This window comes from Macaca thibetana, chromosome 9 (assembly GCF_024542745.1).
Source record: "Macaca thibetana thibetana isolate TM-01 chromosome 9, ASM2454274v1, whole genome shotgun sequence".
NCBI lineage: Eukaryota > Metazoa > Chordata > Mammalia > Primates > Cercopithecidae > Macaca > Macaca thibetana.
In genome coordinates, this window is record NC_065586.1 from 98,090,483 (window position 1) to 98,112,055 (window position 21,573).

The 21,573-nt window shown below is 42.5% G+C and overlaps 1 protein-coding gene across 5 annotated transcripts in view; it reads right to left on the bottom strand.

Moving 5' to 3' along the window:
- ARMH3 (armadillo like helical domain containing 3) overlaps positions 1-21,573 on the bottom strand; it is a 224,908-nt gene that overhangs the window by 160,419 nt on the left and 42,916 nt on the right. For all 5 annotated transcript variants that reach the window (XM_050804126.1, XM_050804125.1, XM_050804127.1 and 2 more), the window contains 7 exons: positions 18,890-18,946; positions 17,752-17,795; positions 16,020-16,080; positions 14,290-14,336; positions 13,349-13,424; positions 10,226-10,319; positions 5,055-5,156 (listed from right to left, as the gene is read on the bottom strand). In XM_050804126.1, coding sequence (XP_050660083.1) covers positions 5,055-5,156; positions 10,226-10,319; positions 13,349-13,424; positions 14,290-14,336; positions 16,020-16,080; positions 17,752-17,795; positions 18,890-18,946 — 481 coding nt within the window. The remainder of the gene's footprint in view (positions 1-5,054; positions 5,157-10,225; positions 10,320-13,348; positions 13,425-14,289; positions 14,337-16,019; positions 16,081-17,751; positions 17,796-18,889; positions 18,947-21,573) is intronic.

Genomic DNA, 21,573 nt, shown 5'->3' on the forward strand with positions numbered 1-21,573 from the left:
GGTTTTTACAGTTTTTTGCCTAGTATCTCCTGTAAAGGTTGAGCAGAAGCTTCTTTAAGGTGACACCACCAAAGTCAGAAAAATTCCAAGGAATAAAGGCTTTAAAACCAGGGGGAAACCCACAGCAATAGCGGCCAGGCTTGGTGGCTCACATCTGTAATCCCAGCACTTTGGGAGGCTGAAGTGGGAGGATAACCTGAGGTCAGGAGTTGGAGACAAGCTCGGCCAACATAGTGAAACCTCATCTCTACTAAAAATACAAAAATCAGCCAGACGTGGTGGCGTGCACCTGAAATCCCAGCTACTCAGGAGGCTGAGGCAGGAGAATTGCTTGAATATGGGAGGCAGAGGTTGCAGTGAGCCGAGAAGATCGTGCCACTGCACCTCAGCCTGAGCGACAGAGTGAGACTCTGTCTCAAAAAACAAACAAACAAACAAACAAAATCAAGGGAATGATAAATACAACATTCTGGAGAATGGAGAGGAGAGAAGTGATTAGGGAGGGGATGCACAGGTAGCTTCAACAGCATTAATGTTGTTTCATTTAAGTTGGGTGTTAGGTTCACATATGTTCATTTTATTATTATACTTTATAAGTTATGCTATTATAGTTATTATAAACTTTATACCTTATACATATCTATTAAAAGTATCTTTTGGAGTTTAAATGATAAATATATAATGAAAAAGAAAAAGATAATATCCTGGTGGGGGGGTGGAAGCAGAGCCAAGAAAAAGTTGCTTCTATTGCTGCTAAAAACATAATGAGCTAGCCAAGGCATGCAGCAGGTCAGGGGCTGAGGCAGGAAGAAAGCTGGACCAATAAAGCCACACAGGAGTCATTTTTGAAATTAACTCTTCATTCCTAACCTTGCCCTTTGCCATATTTAGGCTGCCTGTTGGCAAAGACCACTCATTGTGCAATTAATCAGCCTTTAATTTTGTCTTCCATTTTATGGATGGCAAGTGACCAGGACAAAGAGGCTTATATAATCACTAAAGCTAAAAATGAGTTCCAAGGGCCTCAGTTCACTGTGTTATATCAGGCAAAGCTAAAAGTTCATTTTCTAGGTCACATCCATGCAGTTTCTCTATTCTGTGCTTGCTGCAATACTTCTGAGAAAGAAAGAGGTTACCATTTCCATAAAGAAGCAATGGCTTCAAGAAAGTGACATACAAGTCTTGTTATCCTTGCTTGCCAGATCTCACTTGCCAAGTCTCAGAGGTTCAGCTATCTCTGCAGCTCCCAATGGATTGCTTTATGTTAGGAGTTAGTGACATGGACTACTTACATCTATCTCATCCCTGATACAGCTCTCTCTCTCGAAAGAGAACACTCGCAAGACATAAAGGAAGAAAAAAGTCTAAGTTTGCAAGGCAGAAATCTCCCAGAGCTAATACAACATGTCTGAGTGTAACATATCTTAGACTCTGCCCACTCAGGCTCCTTTCTGCTCTGGCAATTCTTCATTTTCCATACTTATCATTGAGCTCTCCTATCTCTGTCTACCAATGTTTCTTTCTTACTCTAAAAGCCTCTGAATCCTGGTCTTTTCCTACTATGCAGTTCTTGCCTTTCAGCTCCATTCTGAAACTCCCGAAAACTCTCCAACCAGAAACCTACCTACCTCACTTGGCAAATAAGAGCCTTCTAGAGTATACTTAATGCCTAAGGGAATCTTAAACCACCTACAAGGCATTAATCTCTCTTCACAGAAAGTAAAGTGGCAAAAACCATAGTATTTCAGCAATTTTGCTTCTAAAGTGGAACTGGTTTTTTGGTTATTTGGGAATCTGAAGTTCATCTGCAGACCATAATTTAAGAACCCAAATATAAACTACTGAACAGTTAGTTCCTAAAAAGGATTTAAAGATTATTATAAAGAAGTCTTAAAAAGGAAGAATCTATGCCAAATTGTTAAGAGTGATTAACTCTGGAGAGTTTAAATTACAAAGAACTTTCACTTTCTAAGTTAACTATTGCTAGAATGTTTTAATTTTTAATAAGAATATTTCAATTATTTTTGTAATTAGGAAAAAAATTCTTTTTTTTTTTTTGGAGACAGTTTTGCCCTTGTTGCCCAGGCTAGAGTGCAGTGGCGTGATTTTGGCTCACTGCAACCTCCGCCTCCCGCATTCAAGCGATTCTCATGCCTCAGTCTCCCAAGCAGCTGAGATTACAGGCGCCCACCACCATGCTTGGCTGATTTTTGTATTTTTAGTAGAGACAGGGTTTCACCATGTTGGCCAGGCTGGTCTCAAAGTCCTGACCTCAGGTGATCCTCCAGCCTAGGCCTCCCAAAGTGCTGGAATTACAGGCATGAGCCACAGCGCCTGGCCAAAAAATCCTTTTAAATAGAAGAAGCCCACGGGATCAACCTGTAGGTACCAAAAGAAATGCTAATAAAAATGTTCATTAAAATGCTAGCTTTCTGCCCCAAAAAAGCAAGCATTCTGGGGACAAATGGGGATATTGAAACAGGGACTAAATATTACATGATATTAGAGAATTACTGTTGACTTTCTCAGATATAATAATGGTATTCTGGATATCTAGGAAAATGTCTTCAATATAAGTTAAAGGACTTATGTGTAAAGCAGAGTTATGATGTCTGCAACTTCATTTAAAATAATTCAGCCAGGCCGGGTGTGATGGTTCATGCCTGTAATCCCAGCACTTTGGGAGGCCGAGGTGGGCGGATCACAAGGTCAGGGGTTTGAGACCAGCCTGGTCAACATGGTGAAACCTTGTCTCCACCAAAAATACAAAAATTAGCCAGGTGTGATGCCACGTGCCTGTAGTCCCAGCTACTCCAGAGGCTGAGGCAGGAGAATGGCTTGAACTTAGGAGGCAGAGGTTGCAGTGAGCCTTGGCTGCGATTCCCCTCTAGCCTAGGCAACGGAGCAAGACTCTGTCTCAAAAAAAATAAAATAAAATAAAATAAAATGATTCAGACAAATTAACAACAACGATACACAGAAAGAAATTTAAGTGCAAACCAAGTATGGCAAAATGTTAATGAGTATATAGGTAAATCACTTCATAATTATTTTCAACTTCTGTATACTAGAATTTTTTCATTACAAAAAATGGGGGAAAAAATGCTAGCTCAGTGTCATCATGAAATCAAAGGCTTACTTCCAGGCAATCCTAAAACTGGGATATATTCCACTTATATCAGGTTCCTAGAGTAGTCAAATTTATACAGGCAGAAAGCAGAATGGTGGCTGCCAGGCCTTGGGGCAAGGGGAAAATGGAGTGTTAGTGTTTAATGGGTACAGAGTTTCCATTTCATAAGATGAAAAAGTTCTGAGGCCAGGTGCGGTGGCTCACACCTGTTATCCCAGTACTTTGGGAGGCCAAGGTGGGCAGATGACTTGAGCCCAGGAGTTCAAGACCAGCCTGGCAACACGGCAAAACCCCATATCTACAAAAAATACACACGCACAAAAAAATTATCCAGGTATGGTGGTACACACCTGTAGTCCCAGCTACTCAGGAGGCTGAGGTGGGAGAATTGCCTGAGCCCAGGAAGTCGAGGCTGCAGTGAGCTGAAATCACAGACTGAGATCCTGCCTTCAAAAAAAAGAAAAAGAAAAAGTTCTAGAGATGGATGATGATGGGTTTTTTTTTTATTTTTATGTTTTTTAGAGAAGGAGTCTCTCTCTGTCGCCCAGGCTGGAGTGCAATGGTGCGATCTCGGCTCACTGCAAGCTCCGCCTCCCGGGTTCACGCCATTCTCCTGCCTCAGCCTCCCGAGTAGCTGGGACTACAGCTGGCCACCACTGCATCTGGCTAATTTTTTTGCATTTTTTTTTTTTAGTAGAGATGGAGTTTCACCACTGTCTCAATCTCCGCCCACATTGGCCTCCCAAAGTGCTGGGATTACAGGCGTGAACCATCACGCCCAGCTTTTTTTTTTTTTTTTTGGAGATGGAGTCTCGCTCTGTCATGCAAGCTGGAGTGCAGTGGCATGATCTCAACTCTCTGCAACCTCCACCTCCCGGGTTCAAGTGATTCTCCTGTCTCAGCCTCCCGAGTAGCTAGGATTATAGGCACATGCCACCACACCCGGCTAATTTTTGTATTTTTAGTACAGACAAGGTTTTGCCATGTTGGCCAGGCTGGTCGTGAACTCCTGGCCTCAAGTGATTCTCCCGCCTCGGCCTCCCAAAGGGCTGGGATTACAGGTATGAGCCACCGCACCCAGCCAGTGATGATGGTTGTACAAAAATATGGAAGTAGGTAATGCAACTAAATAGTACATTTAAATATGGTTAAGATGATAAATTTTGTTATATATACTTTACACAATAAACACAAACACACAAAAATTGTGAACACTCACATATATCTATATAAATAAAAATGCTAAGTAGGGGGAAAAACAAAACAAAGATATTTACTGGATAGAATTTGCTGAGTCTTTTCCCAACCCCTTCCTAGGACAACCACTCCACTACTCTACCACCAAGTAAAAAGTCATAGCAAAATCATAAACAGAGGAAAAACAGGACATCACACAACAAAACCTCAAACTTTTCCAACACTCAATCCTCTCCCACTTCCACTCTTGCATTTCTAGGATGGGTACTGACACTTCTATTTTAAGTGTTTAAGAACACAGTCCCTCTGAATCTCACCTCTTCCTACTGTACTGTATACGACAGTCCTCTAATTCTCACCACGAGCTGATGCTTTCAGTTCCTGTCCTCAAAAGGGAATTCCCTGAAGCGTGTTAATCCCTTCACTTCCCACACATAAGAGTCTGCATCTACTTACCACGATCTGCTAAGAAGATTTGCTAGTTTTCATAGAGACCAATTTTTTTCCTGTTCTATTTTTGAGTACTCCCCTCCAGCTTCAGGTTTTCCCAACACCACCTAATTGCCATCTAGCAGTGAGACATCACTGTTTTCCACCAATGAAGACCAAGTACACAAGGCCCCAAGGGTTCATCTTGTCAAAAATTCAAAATATTAATGTTGCTGTTTGATGCCAGCTGCCTGCCACACCTTCTACTTCCTGAGCCCCCAAAATAGCTATGGCTTACCTTTGGTGTCCTGCATGACAATTGAGCTATACTTTAAAAACGTTATCAGTAGATTACTGGTCTGTACATCTGCATCCAGTGGGAGTTCCACAGAACTTATAACTGGAATAGAACAGATAAAATGCACTTAGCCTGCAACATATTCCATCTAACACTTCTACCCACATAGCCAATTTGCCAGCAGGCAAAAAAATCACTAAATAAGCTTTTTCCACAACAGAGGGAGGACCAAGTGCTCATCATAAAACTTTTATCTACTCTTCCTAACCCTGTAGAGTCCCCTTCCTATTCCCCAAATTAAGGCCAGTGACCTGCTCTCCTACCTAGGGCCAGTCTCCAAGAACAGTGCTTTTTCTTTTTGTTTTGTTTTTGTTGTTGTTGTTGTTTTTGTTTTTTTTGAGACGGAGTCTTGCTCTGTCGCCCAGGCTGGAGTGCAGTGGCCGGATCTCAGCTCACTGCAAGCTCCGCCTCCTGGGTTTACGCCATTCTCTGGCCTCAGCCTCCCGAGTAGCTGGGACTACAGGCGCCCGCCACCTCGTCTGGCTAGTTTTTTGTACTTTTTTTAGTAGAGACGGGGTTTCACCGTGTTAAGCCACAATGGTCTCGATCTCCTGACCTCGTGATCCGCCCGTTTCGGCCTCCCAAAGTGCTGGGATTACAGGCTTGAGCCACCGCGCCCGGCAACAGTGCTTTTTCTCCCAGCATCCTGGGAAGGGTATGTTACTTCCTGCCCCAAGTACCCCCAAAGAGTTTAAGGCCATTCTTAAAGGTACTTTGATTTCTACCTAAAGGAAAAATCTGTATTGAATATAAATGAGTTTTACTTTGATGGGTCTCCTACTTAAAATCAGTGATGATTCCTTCCTAACAAGGAGAAATCTTGCTGAATTTTGAGAACAAGTCTTTAGGCTGGACGTACCCAAGACAGAGAGGGGAAAATGTTAAGGCAGAACTATATTCAAATTCTACCACTATTAAGTGATAGAATTCCCTTTCCCCCGAAAGGGAACTGAAAAGGAATAGTAGACTGAAAACAGATGAACAGGCCAAGCACGGTGGCTCACGCCTGTAATCCCAGCACTTTGGGAGGCCGAGTTGGGCAGATCACCTGAGGTCAGGAGTTCAAGGTCAGCCTGGCCAACCTGGTAAAACCCCATCTCTACTAAAAATACAAAAATTAGCTGGGCATTGTGGCCGGTGCCTATAATCCCACCTATTAGGGAGGCTGAGGCAGGAGAATTACTTGAACCCGGGAGGCAGAGGTTGCAGTGAGCCAACACGGTGCCACTGCACTGCACTCCAGCCTGGGTGACACGGCGAGACTCTGTCACAAATAAATACATAAATACAAACAGATGAACATTACTGATTGGAACAGCCTGGGAACTGAGCCACAGTCCCAGTGAACAATGAGGGATAATTGGTCTCTAATGACCAGGGCTGACCCATACAGAACACATTTTGGTTTTTGTTTTTTTGTTTTTTTTCTTTTTGAGATAAAGTCTCGCTCTGTTGCCCAGGCTGGAGTGCAGTGGTGCCATCTCGGCTCACTGCAACCTCTGCCTCCTGGGTTCAAGCAATTCTCCTGCCTCAGCCTCCCAAATAGCCAGGATTACAGGTGCCCATCACCATGCTCAGCTGATTTTTGTATTTTAGTAGAGATGGGGTTTCACCATGTTGGCCATGCTGGTCTTGAACTCCTGACCTCAAGCAATCCACCCACCTTGGGCCTCCCAAAGTGTTGGGATTAAGGCATGAGCTACTGTTCCCAGCCCAGAACACAGTCTTAATGTAGGTTTCCCAAAATTCTAAGACTTTAAATTAGACTCAGACCTCTTGTTAAGTGCTTTTACACTGCCTAAGACATAATATATAAGTTAAAGAAGTCTTATAATGGCCCAGAAAAGCTAGAGAATCTATGGCTTTCTGCTACATTTTCAGCCATGAAGACTCAGTTGACTTTGGAATATTACTCATAATATGTATTCATAACCGTAACAGATCCCCCTGGAGTTATTACGATATAAGCAGAGAACGTTTATTAACAGTGAGGAACATTTGCATATTATGAACCCATAATAAACAGCAAGCACAACAAAAAGCCTTATGAAAAGAAATCAGCATGCCCAACCCCTGGCTATTTTCCCAGTTAGGCCTCCAAGAGCTAATATAAGACAAATTTTTAAGTTGAAATACTATAAGGTTTTAATTCATGTTATGGGTTAACGACCCAAGAATGTCATTTCAAACCACAGCCTATTCTGAAGCTCAGAACCCATAATCATCCCTTTGTCCAATACAAGGAGGCACCTAACTGTTAAGTGGGACTTTTTTCCTGCTCATACGCAGCAATTACTGGAAAACTATCTTACATAATATGTAAAAATATAGAAGTATATGTATTTTTAGTTTACCAGAAAGTCCTCTCATGCCAAGGCTGAGTTGTCAAATGTAAAGTCTGAGCTGAGAACAAATGTTATAGCTAAACTGCCGGCTTTTAAAAATATGGCTCCAGTGACATACCTTTAAATATAACTGGGCTACTGAATACCACTATAATTAAGATCCAAAAATTAAAAACAAGGTTGTAATACTTAGGAACCCCACGAAGGAAATGAGTTAGGAGACAGGGAAAAGAACAAATAGAACAGAGACAGAATAAAATCCCTCACAAATTAAAATCTTCTTCCTAAGGAAGAGTCATTCCTTGATCTTTGGCTTCATAATTCTTCCCAGCAGCTTTTGTCAAGGGAGACAGTCATTTGAAAGTGGGCTGACTTGATCTTCCCACTAGAAAAAATAAAAGCTCACTGGTTGTAGGTAAGTAAGCACAAATCCTGCCACTGCATAATCAAGTGTGTGGGTGGAAGTGTTCACAATGAACAGTTTGAAAGGCAGTTCTCTGAAGCATCCAAACCTCAACATCACATGGAACTCATACATACATATATATATATATATGTATCTGGTTTTCGATATCCATGGTAACCGGGCAGGCTTCATTCTTAAAGAGAAAGTACAGTATTTCCATTGGGTTATTCTGTGGCCTGAATAAACAGAGACAAGTAGGCAATCCTTACTACTTGTGCTCCTTCTCAGTAAGATATTTTGGGGCTGGGCATGGTGGCTCATGCGTGTAATCCCAGCACTTTGGGAGCCCAAGGCAGGCGGATCACCTGAGGTCAGGAGTTCAAGACCAGCCTGGCCAACATGGTGAAACCCCATCTCTACTAAAAATACAAATATTGGCCAGGTGTGGTGGCTCACGCCTGTAATCCTAGCACTTTGGGAAGCCAAGGCAGATGGATCACAAGGTCAGGAGATTGAGATCATCCTGGCTAACACTGTGAAACCCCATCTCTACTAAAAATACAAAATATTAGCTGGGCGTGGTGGCACGCACCTGTAGTCCCAGGGAGGCTGAGGCAGGAGAATCACTTGAACCCGGGAGGTGGAGGTTGCAGTGAGCTGAGATCACGCCACTACACTCCAGCCTGGGCAACAGAGTGAGACTCCATCTCAAAAATAAATAAATAAACAAACAAACAAACAAACAAACACACACAAAAATTAGCCGGGTATTGTGGTGCATGCCTGTAATCTCAGCTCCTCAAGAGGCTGACCCATGAGAATCACTTGAATCTGGGAGGCAGAGGTTGCAGTGAGCCAAGATCACACCACCACACTCCAGCCTAAATGACAGAGCAAGACTTTCTCAAAAAAAAAAAAAAAGATATTTTGGGATTTGGCTTTCAATTCTAAACAGATCCAATTTGCTACCATACATATGACTAACAATGGCACCTCCCTGTCATAGTTCTGTACTGTTTATACTGCCTGGAAATGTTACTGCCACAGGTAGTATATGAAAACTTAAAGGAGAGAAAGAATAAAGAAGGTCATTTCACATACAAACAGTGGGGAGGCAAAAAGAAAGGATCAAAGTTGGATTGTCTATACTTCTTTTTTTTTTTTTTGAAACGGAGTCTCGCTCTGTTGCCCAGGCTGGAGCACAGTGGCCGGATCTCAGCTCACTGCAAGCTCCGCCTCCCAGGATTACGCCATTCTCCTGCCTCAGCCTCCCGAGTAGCTGGGACTATAGGCGCCTGCCACCTCGCCCGGCTAGTTTTTTGTATTTTTTTTAGTAGAGATGCGGTTTCACCGTGTTAGCCAGGATGGTCTCAATCTCTTGATCTCATGATCCACCCGTCTCGGCCTCCCAAAGTGCTAGGATTACAGGCTTGAGCCACCGCGCCCGGCCCTGTACTTCTTTACCCAAAATAAGTTCAATCTTTGAGCTACAACATCAAATATTAACATAAATTGTTTTTAGGTTACAATATTCCACCAAACACACTCAGCCTATAATAGACCTCAAAGTTTTTGGCAAAAATTCATAATTTCTTTTCTGTTGCCTTTTTCTTAGGTTCCAGCCATAAGATTTATGAAGGGGAAATTTTCACTGTTGTTGTTTTGAGGGAGAGAAATCTTACATATCCAGCAAACTCCCAATTATAATACACTCAAAGCCTGTCATTTCCAACTGGGAGTGGCTGATAGACACATACAGTGAGTGAATGCCAGGTTCACATTCTCATTCATTTATTCAACGAATATTTATTAAGCAAGTACCATGCTGGGCACTACGCTGGGCATATAGTAGTAAACAAAATAGATAAGATCCTGCTCACATGTTTGGGTTATCAGTCTACACTATCACTGATCTTAGGCAAACTGCTTCATTTCTCTGGCCTCAATTCCCTCACTGATCAAATGGTAACATCAGATAACTTTACTATTTTACATTCATTTCAGGGCTTTATAATCACAAGGTGGCATTTTTCACAAAATATCTCATCTGAGCCTCACAAGAACCCTGAGAGTGTGGCAGGACAGGCATTACTGACCTTTCCGGTCTAGCACTCCATGCCTCTACAACTACTCCCTGAGGAGTAAAAGCTAGAGTTATGTAAGCTTATTTTACAGAGAAAATAACTTGACTGACTTTTTCCAAAGTTTTCTTTGGAAATTTAGGAGGCCTGAAGGATAGTACTACAGACAAATTTAGTGGAAAAAATTAACAACTACGTTCTTTGTTCAGCACAGTTATGCTCACTCTGAGAGATCTAAGATCATATTAATCAAGAAAAGCAAAGTGGTGGTGGGCTCACCATCAGAGGAAGGTGGTGTAGTCCCAAGTGGTGTGACTGGGGTTGCAGGAGCAGGACTGACAGGGGTCGTCACCAAGCCCATTTCTGGATGGCTCTGAAAAAGATACACAGATGTGTAAGAAAACAGAAAATCCAGTTCTCCCTGAGTATCAAGTGCCTAATACCAATAAGGACTGGTATTCCAGACCTTATAATTTTTTTTTGAGACAGCATCTTGCTATGTTGTCCAAGCTGGTCTCAAAATCCTAGGCTCAAGTGCTCTCCTGCCTCAGTCTCCTGAGTAGGTGGGACTACAGATGCATGCCACTGTGCCCCTAGTCTCATAATTAGAAAGCTCACTGAGGCCGGGCACGGTGGATCACATCTATAATCCCAGCACTTTGGGAGGCCGAGGCGGGCAGATCACGAGGTCAGGAGATCGAAACCATCCTGGCCAACACGGTGAAACCCCATCTCTACTAAAATACAAACAATTAGCTGGGCATGGTGGTGCATGCCTGTAGTCCCAGCTACTCGGAAGGCCGAGGCAGGGGAATCATTTGACTCCAGGAGGCAGAGGTTGCAGTGAGGCGACATCACGCCACTGTGCTCTAGCCTGGTGACAGAGCAAGACTCTGTCTCAAAAAAAAAAAGAAAGAAAGCTCACTGAGGAGGGACTACTTCTGCATTTAGTTCTCATGAGTACTTGATTACAGTTGATGCTTGCTAATCTCTAATAAGCTCTGTGTGCTAATTTATCTTAAGCAACTAGGTTTCCATTACATAAGTTTTTCTGTGGCACCACAGAAATTAAAAAAATTAAAAACTGGGGTAAACAAATATACAGAATTACTCTACAAGAGAGCAGAGAACATTTGCAATCCCATCCAGACCTGGGATCTCATCAGATCAACCGAAAACACATCAATAGGCTGTTCTGATAACCACATAATTGACTAGTAGATGTAGATGAGTCAAGGGGATACCAGGTACTATAAAAAGAACTATTCAGCTGGGTGCAGCGGCTCACACCTGTAATCCCAGCACTTTTGGGAGGCTGAGCCAGGTGGATCACGAGGTCAGGAGATCAAGACCATCCTGGCTAACACGGTGAAACTCTGTCTCTACTAAAAATACAAAAAAAAAAAAAAAAAAAAAAAAATTAGCCAGGTGTGGTGGTGGGCACCTGTAGTCCCAGCTTCTCGGGAGGCTGAGGCAGGAGAATGGCATGAACCTGGGAGGCGGAGCTTGCAGTGAGCTGAGATCGCGCCACTGCACTCCAGCCTGGACAACAGAGTGAGACTCTGTCTCCAAAAAAAAAAAAAAAAAAGAGCTATTCAGATGCGGCCTTCCTGTTCCACAACAAACAAAAGTGTGTGTGCCTTCACTGGGAGGCAAAGACATAGAGAGACACCCAGTAGGGACCAAAACAGATAACTCTTCCGTCCCTGACCTTTCTTAGCCATTCCTCCCACATCAGCTCTTGAGAATTAAGCTGAGTGACAGCTGTTTTTAACTTCCCTTTTCTTCCCTAACAGCTTTACCAGCACTTTACCTTCCTCACCTCTTCCTTTAAAATCAGTTATAGGATTTGGAGAGCAGATAAGAAACAGAGTGAAAATAATAACTAAAGTCTCTATGTTATCAGTCATGAAAACTCATAAGTGTTCTATGAAGCAGATCTCAAACTAGCATGATGCTTTTTAAGCATGACCTTATTTTTGTGTGAAAATTCAAATCAATAGATTCCATATACATCTGCCCTTTGAGAAAAAGCATAAGCAAACTTTCCCTTAAAAGAACTCTACATACATATTTTAAACAGTCTGGCTTTAAGATAAAAACACTTCATCAATTTTTTAAAAGGGCTTTTTTTTTTTTTTTTTTTTTTTTTTTTTGAGACGGAGTCTCGCGCTGTGTCACCCAGGCTGGAGTGCAGTGGCGCGATCTCGGCTCACTGCAAGCTCCGCCTCCCAGGTTCACGCCATTCTCCTGCCTCAGCCTCCGAGTAGCTGGGACTACAGGCGCCCGCCACCACGCCCGGCTAGTTTTTTGTATTTTTAGTAGAGACGGGGTTTCACCATGTTAGCCAGGATGGTCTCGATCTCCTGACCTCGTGATCCACACGCCTCGGCCTCCCAAAGTGCTGGGATTACAGGCTTGAGCCACCGCGCCCGGCCTAAAAGGGCTTTCATGGACAGCTCTTGAGTTCTCGGTCTACTTTAGTCCTCTTCTATGCCAATTACTGCGGCTATCCCTCAGGCATGTGACCCATCGCTCAGTATTCTGGGGTTTTTTTTTGCTTTTTATTTTGTTTTGTTGTTTACTTATTTATTTTTCCTTGAGATAAGAGTCTCACTCTGTCACCCAGTCTGGAGTGCAATGGTGCAATCTCGGCTCACTGCAAGCTCTGCCTCCCAGGTTCACGCCATTCTCCTGCCTCAGCCTCCCAAGCAGCTGGAACTACAGGCACCCACTACCACGCCCAGCTAATTTTTTGTGTGTGTGTATTTTTAGTAGAGACAGAGTTTCACCATGTTAGCCAGGATGGTCTCAATCTCCTGACCTTGTGATCCACCCACCCCAGCCTCCCAAAGTGCTGGGATTACAGACATGAACCACAGCGCAGGGTCCGGCGCTCAGTATTCTATGACTTCCTTTCAATGTATATAAACCACATTATCTGTTAACAGCTAACTTTAACCTGGCCAAGATATTTTTTATTTTTTTCCTCTGGAAATTGGTGAGATAATAAGATGAGTGGTTTGGCCTATTTTATCTCCAGTTGTAATTCCATAGTGGTGTGGAAAGCAGAAAGCCCAATATAAAAATCCACAGAGCAGATAATACCAGGGATTTCTAGTGAGCAAAATGAAGTCATCACAACTCATTTGTATTAACAGGATCAGTAAACTGTCCAAAAAAACTAACTTTGCACGTTATTAGACTCATTTCAGCACTGGATGGAAACATACATAGTTGAGGACAGCACGAAACAAAGGCAACTGATTCAACCCTTGTTACCACCACTTACCAATGCAAAGCAGGGTTTAAACAAGTACAGACAGATATGCTTTTCAATGGAATGAATCGGTATGAAACTTAGGGAGAAAAAAAAACACTGGGATTTTTAATGTAACCAACCTGAGCTAATACTGTGATGAAGTTGCGATTTAAATGAACAGCTTCATAAAGTGCCAGAAGAATGGCCTCATTGGTTCTAAAGAGAAAGAGAATAAATTGGAGTGGCTTTTATACTGGGGGAGTTAAAACAATATAACCATGAAGATAAGATTGGATTGCACCCCAGCACCTCATTATCAATTCCTTTGCATTTCTAAAGTTCCCCTTTACTCGCCATTTGGGCATATGCAAAAGTGTATAGGCAAGAGTTAGGGCCTTCACTTTATTTTTTTTTTTTTTTTTTTTTTTTTTTTTTTTTTTTTTTTTTTGAGACGGAGTCTGGCTCTGTCACCCAGGCTGGAGTGCAGTGGCGCGATCTCGGCTCATTGCAAGCTCCGCCTCCCGGGTTTACGCCATTCTCCTGCCTCAGCCTCCCGAGTAGCTGGGACTACAGGCGCCCGCCACCTCGCCCGGCTAGTTTTTTGTATTTTTAGTAGAGACGGGGTTTCACCATGTTAGCCAGGATGGTCTCGATCTCCTGACCTCGTGATCCGCCCGTCTCGGCCTCCCAAAGTGCTAGGATTACAGGCTTGAGCCACCGCGCCCGGCCAGGGCCTTCACTTTAATTCCTTAGGAGCAGTTCTCATCTACGTCATTATCTTCCCTCTGTTTTTCCACCTCAACCCAGTTAAGTCCTCAACTGGCTCAGACACCCATCACTCTTTTGTTTCATTGCAGAGATAGGCTGGCAACAGTTGTCAGCTTCTTGTTGCCCAATACATATGAAAAACAGAAATGTCTAAGGGTCCATTATTGTTCAAAACCCATGAAACATTGGAAAATCACCAACAAAAGCATGATTCTGTAAAAGATTAACAAGAGGTTACACTGCACATTCTCATATCCAGCAGGATAGCCCACACTAAAGTCCCAGTCACTGCACAAGAATGTCAGGCACTTACTGTACTGAGATTTTCTCATGGGCATCTGCTATGAACATGCTGCCCACCTGTGGAAGAAAAGGGGAATTGCAGACTTATAGCAGGAGGATATGAGAGGAGCTTTGTGCCTAGAAGCCTTTCATCAGTGAAAGAAACAAGCTGCTTCCAGCTGGGGAGAACTTGGAACTCCGGGCCATAAGTCACACACACCAAAACCAGCCCACTTTGAAAATCTTAAAAGACTCATAAGTAATAAATGAAATAATGAGAATCCTACTAAATCATCTTGCCTTAAAAAGGGCCTTAAAAGAAAAAGCCTAGTACTTTTGTCCAACTCTCCTTTTCAGTGTGTAAGTTTAGTCACTCTGACAGTTAACCTGCACATCCTCATCACTCTGTATCTTTCCTAGAAGTTGCTTATTTGAAGTCAGAAACTAACCTAGGAAAAACTTCACAAAAGCAGGCTGACTTCAGCCAACATAGAGCTATCTTTGGGAACAATATTTGGGTTTCAGACCAAAGCTGTCTATATGAGATCCACTCTCCATTTTTCAGATAACAAAATCTTTAGTTTGTGTCCTAGTCAGAGCAAGTGAATAAGTAAATGGAGTAGGCTGCCTCTAATGTATATGATATCAGAGGCACTAAGATGCCTACTCCCCCTAAAAAATACCTCTTCCACTTCCTTAATTATGCTTGAAACTATACACAAACCTATGCTGCTAGAGCTTCGTATGTTTGGTACAAAACTTTCTGAAAACTTGACTGAAAGGCAGAGATGTCTGGGAGCAGTATAATTGTATCTAATTCATTTAATCAAACACCAATACAAAACCCATACTTCTCTGGCCCCTGAGAGAGTTTACTCATTTACATTTTGGAGTTAAAGCGTTTATCAGGCCCCTCCCTGAGAACAGGCTGAGAAGGCAGAAGGAACAATTCATAAGCAGTGGGGGAAAAAAAATTGCAGAAGTGGAGGAGGAGAGGGGGCAACTGCTTCTTGCAATTAACCAAAAAATTGTCTTGCCCTAGAACTGATTACTTGGATAATAATGCCCAGAAGATAGACTTTCTGAATCTGCCTAGATTCTAGAATCTCCTAGATTTCTCTCTTCAAAATCAGCCCCAGATTATCTGGTACCAAATGCCAAGAAACCTTGCCCTGGAGTCTTGTAAACTGGACCAATAACTTCCCCAAAATTCAGACCTCTACGCCCAAACCCTAAGCTATTAGAAGAGTGGCCCAGATCTACTGCACAATCGCTCAACCCTGGGACCAGCTATGAGGACCAAACAGCCATGGCAGACAGCAAAGGTGCATTCACAGGAGGACTCAGATCCAAACCCTACTATACTGTGTTCCACAAGGTCAGTGCCCAAACGGAGCCAACTCTTCAGGAAGCAAATTCTAGCTTAACGTGTACCTTTTCGTTAGCCTTTAAAAAATTAATTAATTAATTAACTAATGTGGAAAAACGAAGTACCAGAGAAACCAAAGCTCTCCTTTCCCCTATGTCACTTGGTTTTGAATCTCACTAAAGGTACATCGAAAGTGGGGATAAAAAAAAAAAGAAAGAAAGAAATTCACTAAAGGAAATACACTCCCCAAGAAAATCTGCTCTGAGCAGCCTCTCTCGTCATCATGTCATCACTTCAAATATCTGAACTTCGAAGCCCAATTTGTCCACCCCTGCAGACAACACTGTTTCTGTTTTTTTCAGGAGAAAAAAAAAAAAAAAAGCAGGACTTACCATATTTGTTAAAGCAGAGAAGAAACCACTTTGGTGTTCTTCTTCCTTGTCTTTATACTGCCTAAACAAAAAGAACTAAATTCAACTTTAGGATTATTTATCAAGTATGTCTTTGTCTTTGGCATTTGGGGTAATCAGGGCAAAGCCTCCCCCCCTTTTTTTTTGACACAGAGTCTCACTCTGTTGCTCAGGCTGGAGTGTAGTGGCGTGATCTCGGCTCACTACAAGCTCCGCCTCCCAGGTTCACGCCATTCTCCTGCCTCAGCCTCCTGCATCCGGCCCCGCCACCACGCCCGGCTAATTTTTTGTATTTTTAGTAGAGACGGGGTTTCACCGTGTTAGCCAGAATGGTCTCGATCTCCTGACCTTGTGATCTACCTGCCTCGGCCTCCCAAAGTGCTGGGATTACAGGAGTGAGCCACTGCACCCGGCCAGGGTGGAGCACTCTTAAAATTCTCTGACTCCAGAAAACTAACGCATCATGACAATCAAGCATTACGACAATCCCTGCAAGCTAAGAGGCACCTGTCTGCTCTTGAGGTAGTGTGTACCAAAATGCCTGGTTACTTTGGGAGAGACTTAGACTTAGAAAGCAGGCTGCAAAAGTGCCCTAACATATAGCTGATCCAGTTATTTTTTTTTTTTTTTTTTTTTTTTTGGTTTTTTTTTTTTTTGAGACAGAGTCTGGCTCTGTCACCCAGGCTGGAGTGCAGTGGCCGGATCTTAGCCCACTGCATGCTCCACCTCCCAGGCTTACGCCATTCTCCTGCCTCAGCCTCCCAAGTAGCTGGGACTACAGGCACCCGCCATGTCGCCTGGCTAGTTTTTTGTATTTTTTTTTTAGTAGAGACGGGGTTTCAACGTGTTAGCCAGGATGGTCTTGATCTCCTGACCTCGTGATCCGCCCACCTCGGCCTCCCAAAGTGCTGGGATTACAGGCTTGAGCCACCGCGCCCGGCCTCCAGTTATTTCTTAAACAATCTATTACTTGAAAAGTGTGACAGTAAAATTACTTTAGGGCTAAAACACTGAAAATCTTGTTTCTTTTTAAAGGAGGAGGAAGGAAATCAGTAAACTAAACTCTCTGGAGAGATGGGACAGATTTGAAGTTCTGATACCCAACTGTGTGTGAGAAAAGTCTAGAGAGGAGCATGAAAGATCCTGCCTGGCCCTTGCCAGGATTAGGGATACTTCTGGTCTCCATTCACTAATGTCAGATCCTTCCAGCAAAAGGGAAAGCAAGCATCGATGAAGGGAGCCCCCAGGAGAAACAGGGACTCTGGGAAGTTGAGGTTTATTCCCAATAAAAAAGAAACATCTGTCAAACTAGGGCTTAATATACTTTCTCCCTTTATATATTTTTTAAGATGACAAAAAAGCAGTCTCCACAGCCTTTTTTATATATTTGTATGATACACTGGACTAAATGGAAGTGCCCACTTGTGGCTGGAAGACTAGTTAAAATGCTCTGTAATAAAATACCAAGAGTTGCAAAGGAATGTGCCTAATTGCCTTAAGAGACACTAACCTAGTGGCTACTTTTCCCCTGGTGTTAAAAACAATCCCTGCTAAGGTCATCAAGCAAAGCTAGAGCAAATACATCTGCCAGGGCCTGTACCTCTGAATACTCTTGGACTAGGTAAGGGAATTTCACCCAAGAACTCTAACAAAACTCGAACAACCAATTCAAATGAAAATCAGACCCCCTTCCATTCTGGAAAGGTGGACTTACCTGTTGTACTCAGATAAAGCCTGAGCAATTACAAGCCCCATTCCCTAGAAGGGAAAAGATAGCATAGGTGAAATAAGACAGCAGCCTTTGAGGGTTGGTGATGATGCTAGAACTAGGTCAGAAAGAACACTAATTAGCCCAGGAAGTCCTGCCTGAAAGTTGGCGACAAGGACAGAAATTCTGAAAGGCACTGTCAAAGCATCAAAAGGAAGTTCTTTGGGAAGATTTTTCTTATCTAATTATCTTAATGTTCCCAGGTACAATTAAAATGGATAATCAAGCAGTGAAACAGACCAGGGCCCAGATTGTTGACAATTTCACTGGGATCATTTTCACTCTGAAAGACAAGATCCAGTTAGAATCTTCAAACAAAAAGCCCTCAAATGTCTCCAAAAACAGCCATAGCAAAGTGACAATGAGTCCATGCTAAACGAAGGTGCACATAGATAAGCTACTTTCTTTCAAGCCACAGGAATGTAAAGGGAAGTAGCATCCAATACATGTTAAAGTGACTTATCAACTTCCCCGAGAACCTCTGATGCATAACACAAAGATCAATTAAGGCCACAGCATGAATCATGTGTGCATTTTTTTCATAAAGGAAATTGTAAAGAAGGAATAGGGTAGGATGGAAAGGGAATAAAGCAAGACACCTGGTCATCTTCTTCCTCCCTATATTCAGAGATCAGATATTATTTCCCAAACTTTCAAGGATATATATAGTAGATACAGATCATCCCCATGTTTCAGCTTCACCAAGTCAGGCTATAAATACTATCTGGTTAGTTCTGAAAGAAGGAATCTCCCATCATTTAGTCATCTAAGATTTCTTATTCTTGAATGTGTAATTTATTAACTTTGCAGGATAATCAACTTCAGCACACTATAACATGAAACATAACCACTTCATCACGATTAGCAAGCAAATGTTCCCTCAAATCTTCCTTCCATGATAATAAGTCAGAAGACAGTAAAACAGTAGCACTGATGCACTCAAAAGAAATATTAATTCCCTCTCTATAACCAGATGAAATTGACAGAACAGCCCTCTGCTCTCTGTTCTAAATGTACTTTCCACTGAAAGTAATGCCACTGAATGCAAATAAGTAAGACAATACACAAGGATCCAGATACTCACATTAAGTGTGGCCTCATCATCCACGATAGATAGCTTCACAATATAAGGATTCACAGACTGTTAAATAAGAGAAGAGACTCCAGGTAAGTCTGACCTAGTTAAGAAAACCCATTAGCTATCTTTAAAGTGTTAACAAAAATGCTCTATAAGGCCCTCTACAGTGATGCTCCTGATACACAGTCCCAATCCACATTGCCTGCTGACTCCTCCCATTTCCAGTTAATTTCTCAGTGTGTCTGGGCATTCATCAAGTGTACACACAAATACACATACACACCTCAGTTCTGTTCTACCTGTATTTTCCCTTAGGCTGAATCAGTGCAGGCCCTATGTCCACCACTTCTACCATCTTTCCCTCTTACTTGCATCTAAAAAGTAAGTGAATGCTCCACAACACTCACTTTGTCCTACCCTACCAATAATTTACTAAGTCCATAGGGATAGCCATCTTTTGGGGAACATAAAAGCTTGCCATAAGGCACATATTTATAAGTTGTTAACTTATATTTTCATCCCAAAGGCTTCCTAACCATTTCACAAACTATATGCAAGGACTGATTCACCCACCCGTAAAACAAAGCCACCTTGGGGTGGAAGGTGGCAGCTGCTTAACAGCCAGAGAGGCCGTTTATGGAGATCTGATACCCAAATAACGCTGCAGGGAGAACTGAAAAAAAGGATGTAAATACCCAAACAACAATCTGGTCAGGACACTGGGATTTAATGATTGTCCCATCACTTAGAGCACTGGAAGAGTTCTCAGGTTTTTCCAGACCCAATCTCAGTTGGGCAGCATAAGAAAATGGTCATATATTTAAACTCATAAAGCAATTGGATCATCTCCCACAAAGGGGATGAGAACCAATGACCTTTCCTTACACATATAGGACATGAGGAAAGATTTCATATAGATCAGGCACCAATTCTAATCCAGGAGAAGCAAGGAACAATAGTTCTCAGACTGGCAGTTTCTACAGCTACCAAAAAAACTCATTACTGAGAAACTTGAAAACTCAACTGAAAGGCTCATTCCCCACACAGACCTATTCAACTGAGCTTCTGAGGGCATCTTTCGCATGTCAACTGGGAACAGAGAAAGAGACAGCTTTGCTTTCTAACAGCCCAAATGTTTATAAGGTTTACTGCAACACAACTTAAGGTGTAAAACCCACTCCATTTGTTACTTGATCTGACAGAAGGAAGGCTCTCAACACTTCTTCCTACAACCAACAGTCAAATTCTGCTGATTCTACAGACCTCAGGGAAGCTGCCATGCAAGTGGGTCCTCGGAAAAGAAAATCAAGCAAAAGTGGCTGACTTAGATATGCTGCCATGATGACAGTAATACTAAAAAGAGCAGACCACTATTTCTTGGCATAATTTTTGAAAGTTCTAATCACTCATCTTCCCAAAAGAAGACTGTTTTAGGTTTTAGTTTTTTGTTTTTTTGTTTTTGTTTTGAGACGGAGTTTCACTCTTATTGCCCAGGCTGGAATGCAATCGCACGATCTTGGCTCATCACAACCTCCGCCTCCCAGGTTCAAGCGATTCTCCTGCCTTAGCCTCCCAAGTAGCTGGGACTACAGGCACATGCCACCACACCCGGCTAAGTTTGTATTTTTAGTAGAGATAGGGTTTCTCCATGTTGGTCCGGCTGGTCTCAAACTCCTGACCTCAGGTGACCCACCTGCCTCGGCCTCCCAAAGTGCTGGGATTATAGGCGTGAGCCACTGCACCCAGCCTGTTTTAGGTTTTAATCGGGGTCATCTGATTTCCAAGCAAACATTTGCATTCTAGTTCTTCTGCTTATTAATTGTGGCAAATTAGGCACATAAAGCTAAGTTTCTATTTCCTCATCTGTAAAATGAGGATACCGGTTGAGTATCTCATCTAAAATGCTTTAGGGCTGGACACGGTGGCTCATGCCTGTAATCCTAACACTTTGGGAGGCCATGGTGGGAGGATCACTTGAGGCCAGGAGTTCAAGACCAGCTTGGGCAACATGGCAAAACCCTATCTCTACAAAAAATTTAAAAAGTTAGCCGGGCATAGTGGCACATGCCTGTAGTCCCAGCTACTCGGAAGGATGAAGTGTGAGAATCACTTGAGTCCAGGAGGTCAAGGCTGCAGTGAGCTGTGATCACGTCCTTGCACTCCAGCCTGGGTGACAGAGTGAGACCCTGTCTTGATCAATCAATCAAACAAACATTTGGGATAGAAGCACTTATGATTTTGGATTTTTTTAACATGTTGGAATATGTGCATTATACTTACCTGTTAAGCATCCCTAATCCAAAAATCTGAAATGCTCCAATGAGCATTTCCTTTGAGTGTCATGTTGGTATTCAAAAAGTTTCAGATTTGGGGCATTTTGAATTTCAGATTTTCAGATTAGAGATGGCAACCTGTATTTTCTTCTCCTGGGGTTGCTATAAGGCTTAAATGAAGTAAGACACATCAAATCCTTAGCACAATAGCTGGTACACGCTATAGGCTTAATATTTGGTACAGGTAGCTGTATTTTTTCTTCTTTTACATTATTATCACATTCAAAGGAAAGCTCTTTAAGAAAAAGGGCAGTGTGGGAAGAAAAGGAACAACTTGCAATTAGACATAATAAACAATATGGTAATTTCTGAGAAATGTCATGCTCGAGGAAACAGTTGGGATCTGAGTCACTTCAT